Source organism: Rissa tridactyla, chromosome 1, assembly GCF_028500815.1.
Source record: "Rissa tridactyla isolate bRisTri1 chromosome 1, bRisTri1.patW.cur.20221130, whole genome shotgun sequence".
Classification (NCBI taxonomy): Eukaryota; Metazoa; Chordata; class Aves; order Charadriiformes; family Laridae; genus Rissa; species Rissa tridactyla.
Window position 1 is genome coordinate 33,180,765 of NC_071466.1, and position 12,587 is coordinate 33,193,351.

At 50.7% G+C, this 12,587-nt stretch overlaps 1 protein-coding gene across 6 annotated transcripts in view; it reads left to right on the top strand.

Moving 5' to 3' along the window:
• Nucleotides 1-1,838, top strand: part of CAB39L (calcium binding protein 39 like) — a 68,218-nt gene extending 66,380 nt beyond the window's left edge. For all 6 annotated transcript variants that reach the window (XM_054215929.1, XM_054215907.1, XM_054215920.1 and 3 more), the window contains one exon: nt 1,453-1,838. In XM_054215929.1, coding sequence (XP_054071904.1) covers nt 1,453-1,632 — 180 coding nt within the window. In that variant the 3' untranslated portion in view covers nt 1,633-1,838. The remainder of the gene's footprint in view (nt 1-1,452) is intronic.
• Nucleotides 1,839-12,587: the final 10,749 nt, after the last annotated feature.

The following is a 12,587-nucleotide window of genomic DNA, read 5'->3' on the forward strand; positions in this document are numbered from 1 at the left end:
CCTCATTCGTATAACATCCCCTAATTGGGATGTACAAAGCCTAACGATGGGTCTGGTCTAAATCCTGTCCCAGACTTTACCAGATGTTGTTTCTGGGGGCAAGGGGCTGTAACGCAGCCCCCCAGGAGGGTGGGTGCGTGTTCTTCATCACGTAACATGGCAGCTCCCTGCACAGCTGGACATGGCCTGGGTTTTCATGTGGGAACAATCTCAGTGGAGATAAATGAACCTGCAGAAGAGCCCTAGGTCTAAAGCCAGCAGCCCCGGGGACGGGTGAGTGGTGGTGCCTCCTGCGCTCGGACAACGTGCCATTCTGTGCTGTCGGCAGATGTTTGTTTTCATTCTGGTTTGAACAGGCTTGGAGGGAAACTGGCCCTTTTCCAGTCCCGTCCATCCTTAATTTCTTCTCATCGGGTAGAGAATAACTCGAGTTATTTATGTCGTTGCACAAGCACTCGGGCGGTGTTTTGTTGACCAGCCATGGTAACCTCGGAAGCGAGCCAGATGTGGGAGCTTCTCCTGGGGTGGCCGGGGATGTGCTGCGTGTGTGCTCCTGCTGTCCCATCTGCCCCCCGTGACTGGTGTCCACAGAGCCCGCGTGTCCGCGGCATCCTGAGGCCCCTGGGAAGAGCCTGTCACCGCTGGCCTTTACAACTGGCCTTAAGTTTCCTGTCATCAGCCAGCGCGTAAGGCAGAGAAAATGTTAAAGAAACGGTGTCACAGCATAGGGGGTCATGTCCAGAGCTGGAAAACTCTGCGGCTTTAGGCTTTGCAGGAGGGAAGATCAGAGCACGGCTAGGTTTATCCTTAAAAACTGCTATTTGAGGTGACCAGTAAGCCCCCAGTGCTGGGCTGGCTGTGCCGGGTGATAGCATCCCCTCCCTGCATTGCCACCCTCCTCTGCGCGGGGAGGGCAGCGAAGGCACCGAGCGCACCACAGTGCTCCTGCTCCTGCTGCTGGAAATTTCCACGCTCCCCGTGAATGGATTAGGCAGAGGGAAGTGGAGCCTCTGACATATTTTTCCAAACCAAAACAAAGCTGGCAAATCTAATTTTAGGCCTGGTTTAGTATGGAAATGATATCAATACTGACACAAAGCTTTTCCGTTCTCCTGATAATTAATTACTACGTATTTAAGTCTTGCATGTGGAAGAGGCTGAGAATTGATAGCCTGCTCTCGACAGCTGGGTTTACAATCAAATGCTTTTATCAACAAAGAGCAAAATTAAAGGGAAGTGATACCACACGCAGGCGTAGCTTTGCCTCAATTTGCTGTTGAACCAACATGTTTGTAACTCCTCTCTCTGTGCCTTGGGACAAGGCGTGCAGCAGGAGAGCGTCTGCCTGCCAGCCTTTGGCTGGCTTGTTAGGAAATAACTTACGGGGATGTTGTGACTGATGTTCCTCTCTCTCTCTGTGTCTCCCTGTGCCTGGTTTTGTTTGCATGTTAGGTTTTTGTGGCCAGTCCAAACAAAACACAGCCTATTGTGGAGATCCTGCTGAAAAACCAACCCAAGCTAATCGAGTTTCTGAGCAATTTCCAGAAAGAGAGGACGGATGACGAGCAATTCACCGATGAGAAGAACTACCTGATTAAGCAAATCCGAGACTTGAAAAAGCCAACGGCATGAAGAACTCCCCTCGTTTTCCACTGTAGGCATTAATCTCAATTGTTAAGTTCCTCTGTGTCCCTTAAACACCACAATAGTGCTTGAGAAGGCACAGCAAGTGCCTGGTTTTTATTTTGTCTTTGTTCCTAGATGTCAAGAGTATAGGGGTTTTACATGAAAATTAAAAAAAACAAAAACAAAAATCTAGAATAATATATTATTTTTAATCAAGACTATAATTATTTATGTCAGTTTAGACTCTCTCTGTAATAGAAGCTGGTTTGACGGATTTTCATTTGTGCTCAAGAAGAATGAACCTCTTTGCTTAACTTTATCAGCAAACTCAAGCTGTGGGTGAGAGCACAGAGTAGGTCTTCTGAGGACCGTGCCGTTGTTCCTTTGCACCTGTAGTTGTGACTTTGTTCTAGTGCTGCACACACACACACAAGACTGTGAAAGAGTACGTTCGTCTCTGGAGTTAGCCGCACTTATAGATTGAGTTCTTTAGTCAAAACAGTGGGAGATGAAAAAGCAGTAAAGGTCACGTTTTCGCTTTATTTTTGCATTCTTTCATCTTTAAAAAGTTCTCTTTTTCCCCTTGATCGGAGGTTTTGTATTCAGTGCTAGGGAATGGGTGAAGACATCAGCCAGACGAGCTGTTGCTGCCTGCCTCCCATTTTCCTGTTCATGATCTGCCTTGTGCTACAGCACAGGCTCTTCCCACCAGCTCCCAAGCAGACTGATGAGGAGCCGCCCCGGGTACGCGGTGCCCGTGTACACCCCAATGGGAAGAAGGCAAGGGGAAACTTTGCTGTATTGCTAATCAACTCAACAAATAACAGTTTTAGTGGGAATAACTTGGGGTGGTGGCCAGAGCTACGAGATTGAATCGTGCCGAGCGCTGAGCCCCGGCCCCAGTGTGAGAGGAGGCTCCTCAGCGTCTTCCCATCCACATTCAAATCCCGGATGAGCCGAGTTCGGCAAGGGGATGCTGAACTGGCCTCAGCCTGAACCCCTGAGTGGCCCGGGGAGCCGGGGCTGCAGGTGCTCTCAAAGCTGACAGCATTTATCGGAAACCTAAATCAAGTGCGGGAGGCCGTTTAGCAGCCCCAGGCACCAAAGGCGACTCGTAGTCTGGTGTTTTCTGTCCTTCTTCATCCTGGTGTGAATTCAGGTTCTGCGTTGAAGTTGTAGGAAGGGGAAATCGTTGCACTGTTAATGTTTCAAGTTTAATAAGCTCTGTGGTCCAAACAGTGTTTCCCAGGTGTGTTTGAAGAGTTTTTGGTGGTCTTTGGTTTTCTAGCGGGAAATGGAAATGTTACTCTGATGCTATATTAGGAAGTGGAGTTTGAGAGCAGGGAGCGGAAATTTCTTGAATTTTTCTAGACAGCTCAAGTTCTGAGTTTTCCTATTTGTTGTAAGACAGTTATCGAGCTAAAACTTTAGCTAATGCTTCAGATAAAAAGGTGACACTGAATTGTAAAAACAGAACAAGACTTTTTCCTTCATAAAACTGTTGTATATTGGGGTGACTGATACTTTAATTTATGTGCTTTAGAAAAGGGATGAAACGGAACAGATTGTGGACTCATGGTTTTTTCAGATGTCAGATATACACAACAAATGTACATCTTAGTTGCCTGGAATTAAAAAAAATATATATATTTACAAGCTATTAAAAGCATGATTACCAATCACCCTTTATATCTATCTGGTTTTTTCCTCTTGCCTTTCTGGATAGCCAGGCTCTGCGCAATGCTAAATTCTTTCTCTCCTTTGCCAACCAGTTTCAGCAGATGGAAAGAGAGAGAGAGAGAGATGAGCGCTTTCTTCAGAGCTAATGCACTCTGCAAAGCATGGCGTCCGCAGCCCTGGCTGGCAGGGGCCTGGCAACGCAGGATGCAGTCCAGCTTAGCCTGACTGCCATCTTCTCCCCCAGCCCCGTGGGTGGTGCTCGCTATCAGAGGTAGCTCGCGGGTCGATAAAGGACCGTCTCCAGAATCGCAGTCCTCAGAGCTTGTCGTTTTAAGTCTGATCCTCTGAGATTTGGAGCCTGAAACCGAAGGGCACTTGGCTGTGCTCTGAGCTCCCAGGGTGGGGCTGTCTCCAGGGCTGGATTAGCACAGAGACACGTGTCCGTTGCCTCAGCCTCTGGAGTCGCATGAGAACATCGGGCTTCCAGCCCGCGCTCGGAAAAAGTGTCTAATGGTGTATGGCTGGGGAATGCCTGCCCTTGGCAATGCGAGTGTAACCCATGCCGAGGTGCCCAGTGCATCCGTGAGGGTGGTCAATGCCATGAGCTGCTCTCGTCTGCGTGGTCTGGATGCAGAAGAGCACTTGAAGACATCAAAACCTGGCTGTAATATGAGCCTACACCCACCCCCCGGTGTTTGCGTAGGCAGAGATGTGGCAGGCCAGCAGGGAACAGAGCGATGGGCCCCATCCCTGCAAAGGCAGCCTTTTCCAGTGCGGGCAGTCATCAGACCACAGGAGTAAGCGGTAAGGAGGGCTTGTGGAAAAAGGAGGGGGCGTGCATCTGTGTCTGCGAGAGACGGGGGGAAAAAAGGGGTGGTGTTACAGTAAAATGCCATGTGCCGGGCTCCTTGCAGCTTATCATACAAGAAGCCGGTCCTGAAGTAGATATTGCCAACACACCTCAAAGTAATTGAGTCTTCCCCAAGCTCAGCTTGCTTAGCTCTTTGAAAGAAGCAGCCGCAAAAGAAATGGTGAAGCAGAAATTAAGCACCATAATAATATTTCACAGCAGGTGGGGACACATCCCTAATTAAACGAAAATGAGGTCTTTTCTAATGCAACTTTGAAATAACAATAGAACTCCCAATTTCCTTTGCCGCATTCATTCAAGGTGATTCTTCTGCCTAAGCCACTGCTCCCACCAGGAACTCACTATTTCTCTGATATTAATATCCGGGGGAGCTGTGTGACTGCAGGACACAGTTCATCAGAGTGAAGACAGGGAAGAAGATTATAGTCCGGAGACAAAGAAGCTGGAGGATGCTTGGGCTGCAGCCTCTCCATTCCAATCCCCACCCAGAATTCAGGGGGTTTGGATCGTACGAATGAATCTCTGCCAAGATGCGATGTATGATCCTGCACATAAAACCTTATTTGATACAGCAGAGTGCCAGGAATCTTTGAACCATAAGCGTCTGTCCTGGGATTTGGGCAGCTTTTCCTACTAAGAGAAATCTGGTTAGAAGCGGCAACGGCCTCCCCTGCCTCTAATGGCACGCATGCCGGCAGGTGTGAACCCGGGGGCAGGATGCAGGACTCTGGCCTTCAAGAAATGTAGGTGTTAAGACCGCTTGAGCCTCTTAATCTGCATGCTCCAGGGACGAGATCAGATGAGAAGGAAAGAATGACTTGGACCTTGTAATCTAATGATAAAGGCAGTCGCGTGAGGGAGAGATCTGGATCCCATTTGTGCTTTAGTGCGTGCTTTGCTCTTGTCTATGAAATTGGAGAAGGACTAAGAGAATGCAGGCTCCTTTCCAAAGGATGCAGTGATGTTTGGTCAGTAGAGAGGCTTTTTCTCTAGGCCAACAAATGCTTAATTTTTCTGTCTGAAGTAGAAGCACTTCAACATTTTGGCTGGAAGGACCTTCCTGCAGAACCTCTTCTGCCTGGCAGTGCAGGCTGTTACGAGGCAGAGGGGACGTGGGTTGTGGTCTCAGTGATGTGAAAGGGAATTGTACTTAGCTCTCCCTCTTCTTGACTAAGCATCCTGGCATAAAAATATGTATTTCCATGGCCTTCCACCAGTTTTGGACTTGCATTTTGGCACCTGCCACTTTCCCTGTGTGGAGCTCACACTGGGTTACCTTGAGCATCACCCAATGGACTTGTACACATTGCCTGCAGCTGAACAGCATCAAGCAACTGAGGGATTACGTAGACCACAAGGATCTGTTGCATCTACTGCCAAGCAATGAAAGCCCATTTCATAGCTCTTGCGCTGATGGACCTGAAGTGGTCAGTTGCCTTCCTGCCAGAGCAGACAGGTGGCGGAAGTTCTGCTGGGCTGCAGTGCTCCTGGGGCCTGAGCAGGAGACACCCAGCACTCACTGATGCTCGGTGATGAATGCAGGCTCCTAAGGGCCTTCACTGCTGGAGCCCAAGTCCTGGAGCTGCTGGCTTATAACAGTTTTTGGCATAAATTCAGGCCCGACCTTATAGGAGCTGACACGTTCCCCCTTCCAGGCAGAGAGCTCAGCCAGTCTTTCTACCTGTTTAGAACAAACCCAGGGCTCTTTTCCCACTCGGCGACAAGCCCAGTGAGCTGTGGAGTTACTCAGGCTCACTGCATGTATATTCCGTACACACACACCCAGTGGAGCAGCACAAGATGTTAAGTCTGGGCGTGAGGTGTACCAGAGCCTCTAGTGGGAGGTCCAACCCCATAGCGAGCGAGGCAATCCCGCTGGTGAGAGCTGCTGTAGCCTGGGGAAGAGAAGGAGCTAAAGCCCCTGCCACCCCAGCCCATGCTGAAGGGGAGCCCTGCCTCCTGCAAAGGCTGGAGTCCCTCAGCCTGTGGTGCGTGAGGCCACAAGAGGCCCAGTCCAAGCCAGCTCTGAGCGCGGCTGGTGCTGGGCAAGCAATGTGGGAGGAGGCTAAGAGAAAGCCCGGGACAAGGTTAGCAGTTTTGGCGGTGTGGTTCAGCTGTACGCCAAGCATCTCACGGGGCTGTGACTTGGCCCGGCTCCCCCCAGAGCCCCAGGCAGAGAGAGGCAGGCGGCGAGCCCAGCCCTCCTGACTCACAGTCCCGCTCCACAGCGGCTCTTTCCCGCTGGCCCCTCTTTCCAGGAATCTGAGAGGAAGAAAAACAAGCAAACAAGCAACCCCTTCCCTATGGCATCGGTTGTGAGTGACTTTGCAAAGCCACAGGAAAAACAACCTTTTCCAGCTCAGGGTGTGTTGCAGCGAGTGGCAGTACGGGGAACGCCTGCGCCCAGGGCGCAGCGCCAGCTCGGCTCTGGCCAAGCCACGGCCATGGCCAGCTGTGCCACCGGGGGGAGGTGGTTCCCCCTGCCCCCAAAACCCACACCCATCTGCCTTAGTATTGACTGGTGTGCTGGGGATGGGGACAGGGATGTCCCAGCGCATCCTTTGAGATGGTGTTCTGCCCTGCATCGTGCAGCTGAACACTGCAATTCACCATTGCTGCAAGAGCCCCATGGCTGTTTTTCACCACCGTATGGCACTGACAACAGCTGGGAGGGCTTTGCCACTGAGCCTTAGCCCCAGGAAAGCATCGTGCTGCCCTGGCCGTCCGTGAGACTGCAGATATCTGCGGTGCAGCACATGAGGTATGGCCCCATGTGCGTCCCATGTCCCTCAGCCTCCTCCCTCCCTTGGTGTGCCTGTTTTGCTCCCTGGTAGTGATGCTCACAGGGGTATGGGATCGTCCGTGCTTTTCTTCAGATCCTTTCCCCCAAGTGCAGATTTGGGAATGAAGCCTCATTGTTCCACGGCCAAACGTCTAACCTATGTGTTTTAACTGTCACCCCGTGCCAGCATGTTGAGGTTTTTCAAGTAGTTGGACACAACAAGCACCTGACCACCAAGGTGACACGTACGAACAGAGTCTTTTGGCTGCACGACAGGCACCAGCCCAGTCACAGCACCATAGCCCAGCTCCTTGTAGTTGAAGAAACAAAACCCACCCAACTCCCCAGCGCGGCTCTCCTGGGGAGAGCTACCAGTCTGCTAATGAATAGAGTCATTTCTTCTGAGGGACAGAGGAGGCAGGAACGTATCTTTGGCATCATGACGTGCCTTGCTCAACTCTTACGAATAGAGGCCCTTTATTTCCAAATTGCTGGGTACGTTACCTCCACTGACACACAGCTTTGCCAATGCCCTTCAACTCGCTTGTAGAACAGCTGGCTTGACGAGGGTTTGGAGCGGATTTAAAAATACCCTTGTCAAAGCAGAAGCCCTTGCATCTGTTCAGAGCTTTGTGCAAACACGCAGGCAGGGTTAGCCTTTCAGCAGGCGGCACACCCAGGCACAGCCCTGCCCCGGCGGCTAGCGGGGAGCAAACAAACCTGTCATTTGCTCAGGCAGATGGTCAGATGCCCGACGGGCTCTGTGTGCCTGGGACAAGCAGGAGCCTGCAGGGAGCAGGGCTCATGAACTCCCATGGGGGAAGCGGAGAAAGGCACCTCCTCCCCGTTTTAAAGCTGGGTGTGGGGGGAAAACAATATTCACAGAGGGACTCGCCTTGTGCCCCAAGGAGTGTCAAGGGCAGAGCCGCAATTAGCTCATGGGATAGAGCAGGTTCTCGCTGTGGGGGCTGACAGCAATGGCTCGTGCTTCCCGTCAAAGGCAGGCGACACCGGGGACAGGCCTACTGGCAGGCAAGAAAGCTGCATGTCCCAGGGGACGGCAGGCATCGCAGAGGGAAGAGAGACATATGTTCATTCCAACAAAAGAGCCAGCTCTCCTGCTAATAAATACCACTTCCAGCCACGCAGCTGAGCCCCTCTGCTTCTACTGGGGTTTGTTTTCTCCAGCTAAATCTGTCTTGCCCCACGATGGGAATGAAAGACTAACTGCAGGTGACCGTGCTGGCATTCCCACAGTCTTACCTACATCTTTCAGGTAGTTCTGGAAGGACATTGGGGGGCGGAGGATGTGTCTACGCTGGCATTTGTGTAACATGTCCCTAAGGCCTGGCTCTTGCTGAAGTTATTGTTCAAATGCTTCGTGGTTTCCCCAGGCTTCTTCAACCCTTTATTTTTCCTCCAAGTTAGAAATATAGCTGCCCTGGGGGAAAATTTACTGGCAAAGCCGTGAGGTGACCTCACCAGAGCCAAAGTAAAGATAAGTTGAGCAATGAAGGCGAAGGAGGAGAAAAAAAAAAAAAAAACACCAAACACAGGCAGACTGCAAAGGCTTCGTTATTGGTAATAAACCTCTCTAGCGCCAGTGATGAACGTGTCGCAGAAGTACCATCGCCATCAAAGTGGGACCAGACCCCATCCCTTCACCAGCGGTGGGAAACGCAGAGTGGGAGGACGCCCAGCGCTGAGGCAGAGCCCGGCTCCTCAGAGGAGCGTAGGGGAAAATTTCAAGCACGGACAGACGACACTCGGAGCGCAGAAGGTCAATGTCACGCTGCAAAATACCCCGGGGAAGAGCCGTGCCCAGCGCTTTCCTCAGCATGTCTGTTCCTAGCCCAAACGCGGCTAAGCCTGTGCCGATGCGAGTCAGGCAATGCCCTTTACCTACACGACAGCCCCGCCAGCCTCCTTTTTTTTCCCTCTTCCCGAGTTTTGAGCCGCCTCAGGCGGCCTGGGCTGTTCAGCGAGCGCCGGCGCGCCTTTGTCTTTTGCTGCCCGGCAGCAGGAGGATTCCCTGGGTCCCTGCCGCAGTGCTGACGGTGACACACATCCCCGCGGCGGCAGCCGGACCGACACCCGCTCTCCCCCGCCTCCTCCCTCGCCCCGCTGTCGGCCGCCGCCCGGTGCCAGCGGGCTCCGTCCCCGCGGCCCCCGGCCCGCACCGTTCCCCTCATACCAGCGCCCCCTGGCGGCTGCGGCGCAGCCCCGCACCCCGCGGCCTGACGGTTACCGCCGGCAGGGAGTAGGAGCGCGTCTCCGTTGAATCATAGAGTGGTTCGGGTTGGAAGGGACCTTAAAGATCACCTAGTTCCAACCCCCTGCCATGGGCAGGGACACCTCCCACTAGACCAGGCTGCTCAAAGCCCCATCCAGCCTGGCCTCGAACACCTCCAGGGATGGGGCATCCACAGCTTCCCTGGGCAACCTGTTCCAGTGCCTCACCACTCTCATTGTAAAGCATTTCTTCCTAATATCTAATCTAAATCTACCCTCCTCCAGTTTGAAGCCATTACCCCTCATCCTATCGCTACATGCCCTTGTAAAAAGTCCCTCCCCATCTCTCCTGTAGCCCCCTTCAGGTATTGGAAGGCCACTATAAGGTCTCCCTGGAGCCTTCTCTTCTCCAGGCTGAACGACCCCAACTCTCTCAGCCTGTCCTCACAGGAGAGGTGCTCCAGCCCTCGGATCACATTATCAGGAGGAGGTTGATTCCAGCAGAAGACATTTCATGCTACCAGCCCCTTTTCCCTTCACAGAGGGAACAAAAGGGCAAAACGCTGAGCAGCACATTCTGCCCAACATCTGAAAATGCTTAGGACTAGATGTTGCCTGCAGATATGTACATGGCACACACAGCGGGGCTATGAGCAGATAGCTACGCAGGTCTGGGAAGACAGAAGGATCCCGAGCGAGGTCAGCCAAGTGTTTGACAGCAGTTCTCTGCAATTACCTTTCTGCGCAGAACGGAGCTCAGCTCTGCATATGTGGCACTGTGACCATCTTCATTAATGACACCGTAATAGACATCTGTTAGAAATCGGCATGCGCTATCTGCTGCCTTTGCTTTTTTAGTGTCCAAGAAATGTCGCTTACTGGATCTAACAAATTAAAGTCAAAACAGGTTATTTGAAGTCTGGTTTGCAGGCATAATGGCTGAAACAAACAAAAAAAGCTGTTTAGAGGACTGCAAAGATTTTCAGAGTAATACTTGCATTAAACATGGCTCTGGGAAGCCTGTTCCATTGCCAGCTCAGCTGACCATGTCCCGCTGACTGCTCACTGTGTGTCTACAATGACATTTCAGTTCAAGAGCCCTTCTGAAATGCATCTCCCATCTGTCCCCGCTTACTGCGTGTGGCTCCATGACACAAGCCAGTCTTGGAATGCATCAAGCGAATTCCTTTCAGATGAAGCTAAACAGGAAAACAAACTGTAGGAATAGCCCTGACGCGCTCCGCTGACTAACGGGCCTTCTGTCCACATGCCCGGGCTAGAGCTAGGTGGATGTAAAACCCCTGAGGGGTCAGGCCTTCAGCATCACCTGCTTCATGCTACGGACTCGCTCCCCTTCAGCCACACTGCTGACCAGCATAGCCCCGACCACCACAGCGATCCCCCTCTGCGGTGACTATGAATCAAGACGTCTGCGTATGCCCATACAGGTAATTTGGGGCAGCAAGGCAGGAGGCGCACCAGGAACCAATTCTACTGCTGGATGGTCAAAGCTTCACCCACTTCTGTCCCTTCCAAGCAAGAAACAGACTGCGGAGGTGGCAGCTCACGCAACGCTCCCTGAGGCAGTTCTTACTCTCCCAAGGAGGAGGGAATTAATGCTCGTTAATGCTCGCAGGGCCGAGGGAGGGGACCCTAGCCCTTCCCCCCGGGGCTGGCAGGAGGCACACTCTCATGTTGAGACAAATTCTTCAGGCAGAGCAGAGGGAGGTGACGCAGCTCAGCGAACAGCTGGGACTGCAGGAACAAGGACAGCACTGGGCTGGTAAAGGGCGTGAGCCATTTCAAAGCACTCTGTAATGTTTCTATTAATCCAAAACACTTCAAAATACACTTCGGTACTTACTGTCAGGTTAATTTATTAGCAGAAAACATGTTTTGCTGTAAGGCAGACAATTAACAGAGAATTTTCGTAATTCTCAGTCAAGAGGCCAAATCATTACTGATACTTAATACCTGCAATTAAAATGACTGCTCTGAAATGAATGGAAGAGACCCAAAATGCATATGGAAATTTCATACAATATATAAAATATATAGCTTTTGCGTTTCTTAATTTTAAATACATTGTTCTTTTTATGGAAGAAACAAACATTCTAGAGTTCATTTGCAAAATAAGCACTGCAGGAGATGTCCGGTCTTCCGTGGCTCTCCCTGGTAAGCAGATGACATGCACAGCAGCGCCTACACAGTCCACGGGTTCAGAGAGAAACCCCAATCACATTGTCCCTGTTGTCCAGGATAAAGACCCTACTTTGTAATCCCAGCAAGAATTAAAAGAAGTAGAGTTACACTGATAATCAGAGCCTACAGTAATTTGAGAGCATCTGGAGGAATCTGTAGAGATACAGCAAGGCAGAAATAAAGCCAGACTTGCAAGCCATCAGCCGTACAAGCAATTCAAGATTTCATGGAAAGTTTTGTACAAAAATCCTCTTTAAAAAAAACGATAAAAAGTAAAGGTAAAATCTTAACTCCTCAGGAAGTACAGGTTACCAGCAGCATTCACTGAAGTGTAGTTATTTAATGTGTGTGACATTTGACTTTTATCTTGATTTACCCCTCCATGTACCCAGGCCACCTATGATGTTTCAGGGCCTTTTCAATTTCAGCTGTTTCTATAAAGACACAGACTTCTTTCCTGATTTTGATACCAGCTGACTGATCAGTATAAAACTTGAAGGGGCATTAAACCTGCCCCTGTTTTTTTTTTTTTCCCTGCTTGTACCTCAAGTAGAAGAGCACTGCCGATGGATGATGGAAACAAGAAGGTTTCAGTGGGTGGGGCAGACTTTTTACTCTAATTTGGACAGCGTTCCTCTGATCTGTAGGAAAGCCAAGAGTAATTATTCTAACACATGATGCTTAAAAGAAGTGCCAAAGTAAAATATTTATGATTTAAAAACAGATTATAATCTTGCTTATGAAACACCAATGTTTGACTTTAACCTCATATGGAACTTACAAACAATGAAACTATATAATCCTTGATGAGAGGAAAAAACTGTCTTTCTGAGGTTCGTACAGCATCCAGGGTAATTCCCAGGCCCTGGGCTCTGGACCTGACAGGTGAGACATAGAGCTCTTGCAGCCGGATCTGCTGGCCCCAAGTTCAGGACCCCAGTTCCTCCACACTAGATTCCAAGACCTAGTGAAGTGGCAGTTCAGCTATTTCCTCCCGAGGTACTGTGAATAAGCACTCTTTTGTGGTGTGATGCAAAAATGGATTTCACCATCCTTCCCTTCGCTGACAAACAGCATCAGATTTTTCTCCTTCCTCCACTACCTGGTCCTGGAAAACGAAGCTGCACGCACCCTGCTGAGCAAGACAGTGGTGCCTGCAGGAGGTCAGCCAGCTGCCTGATGAGATTTCTGCTG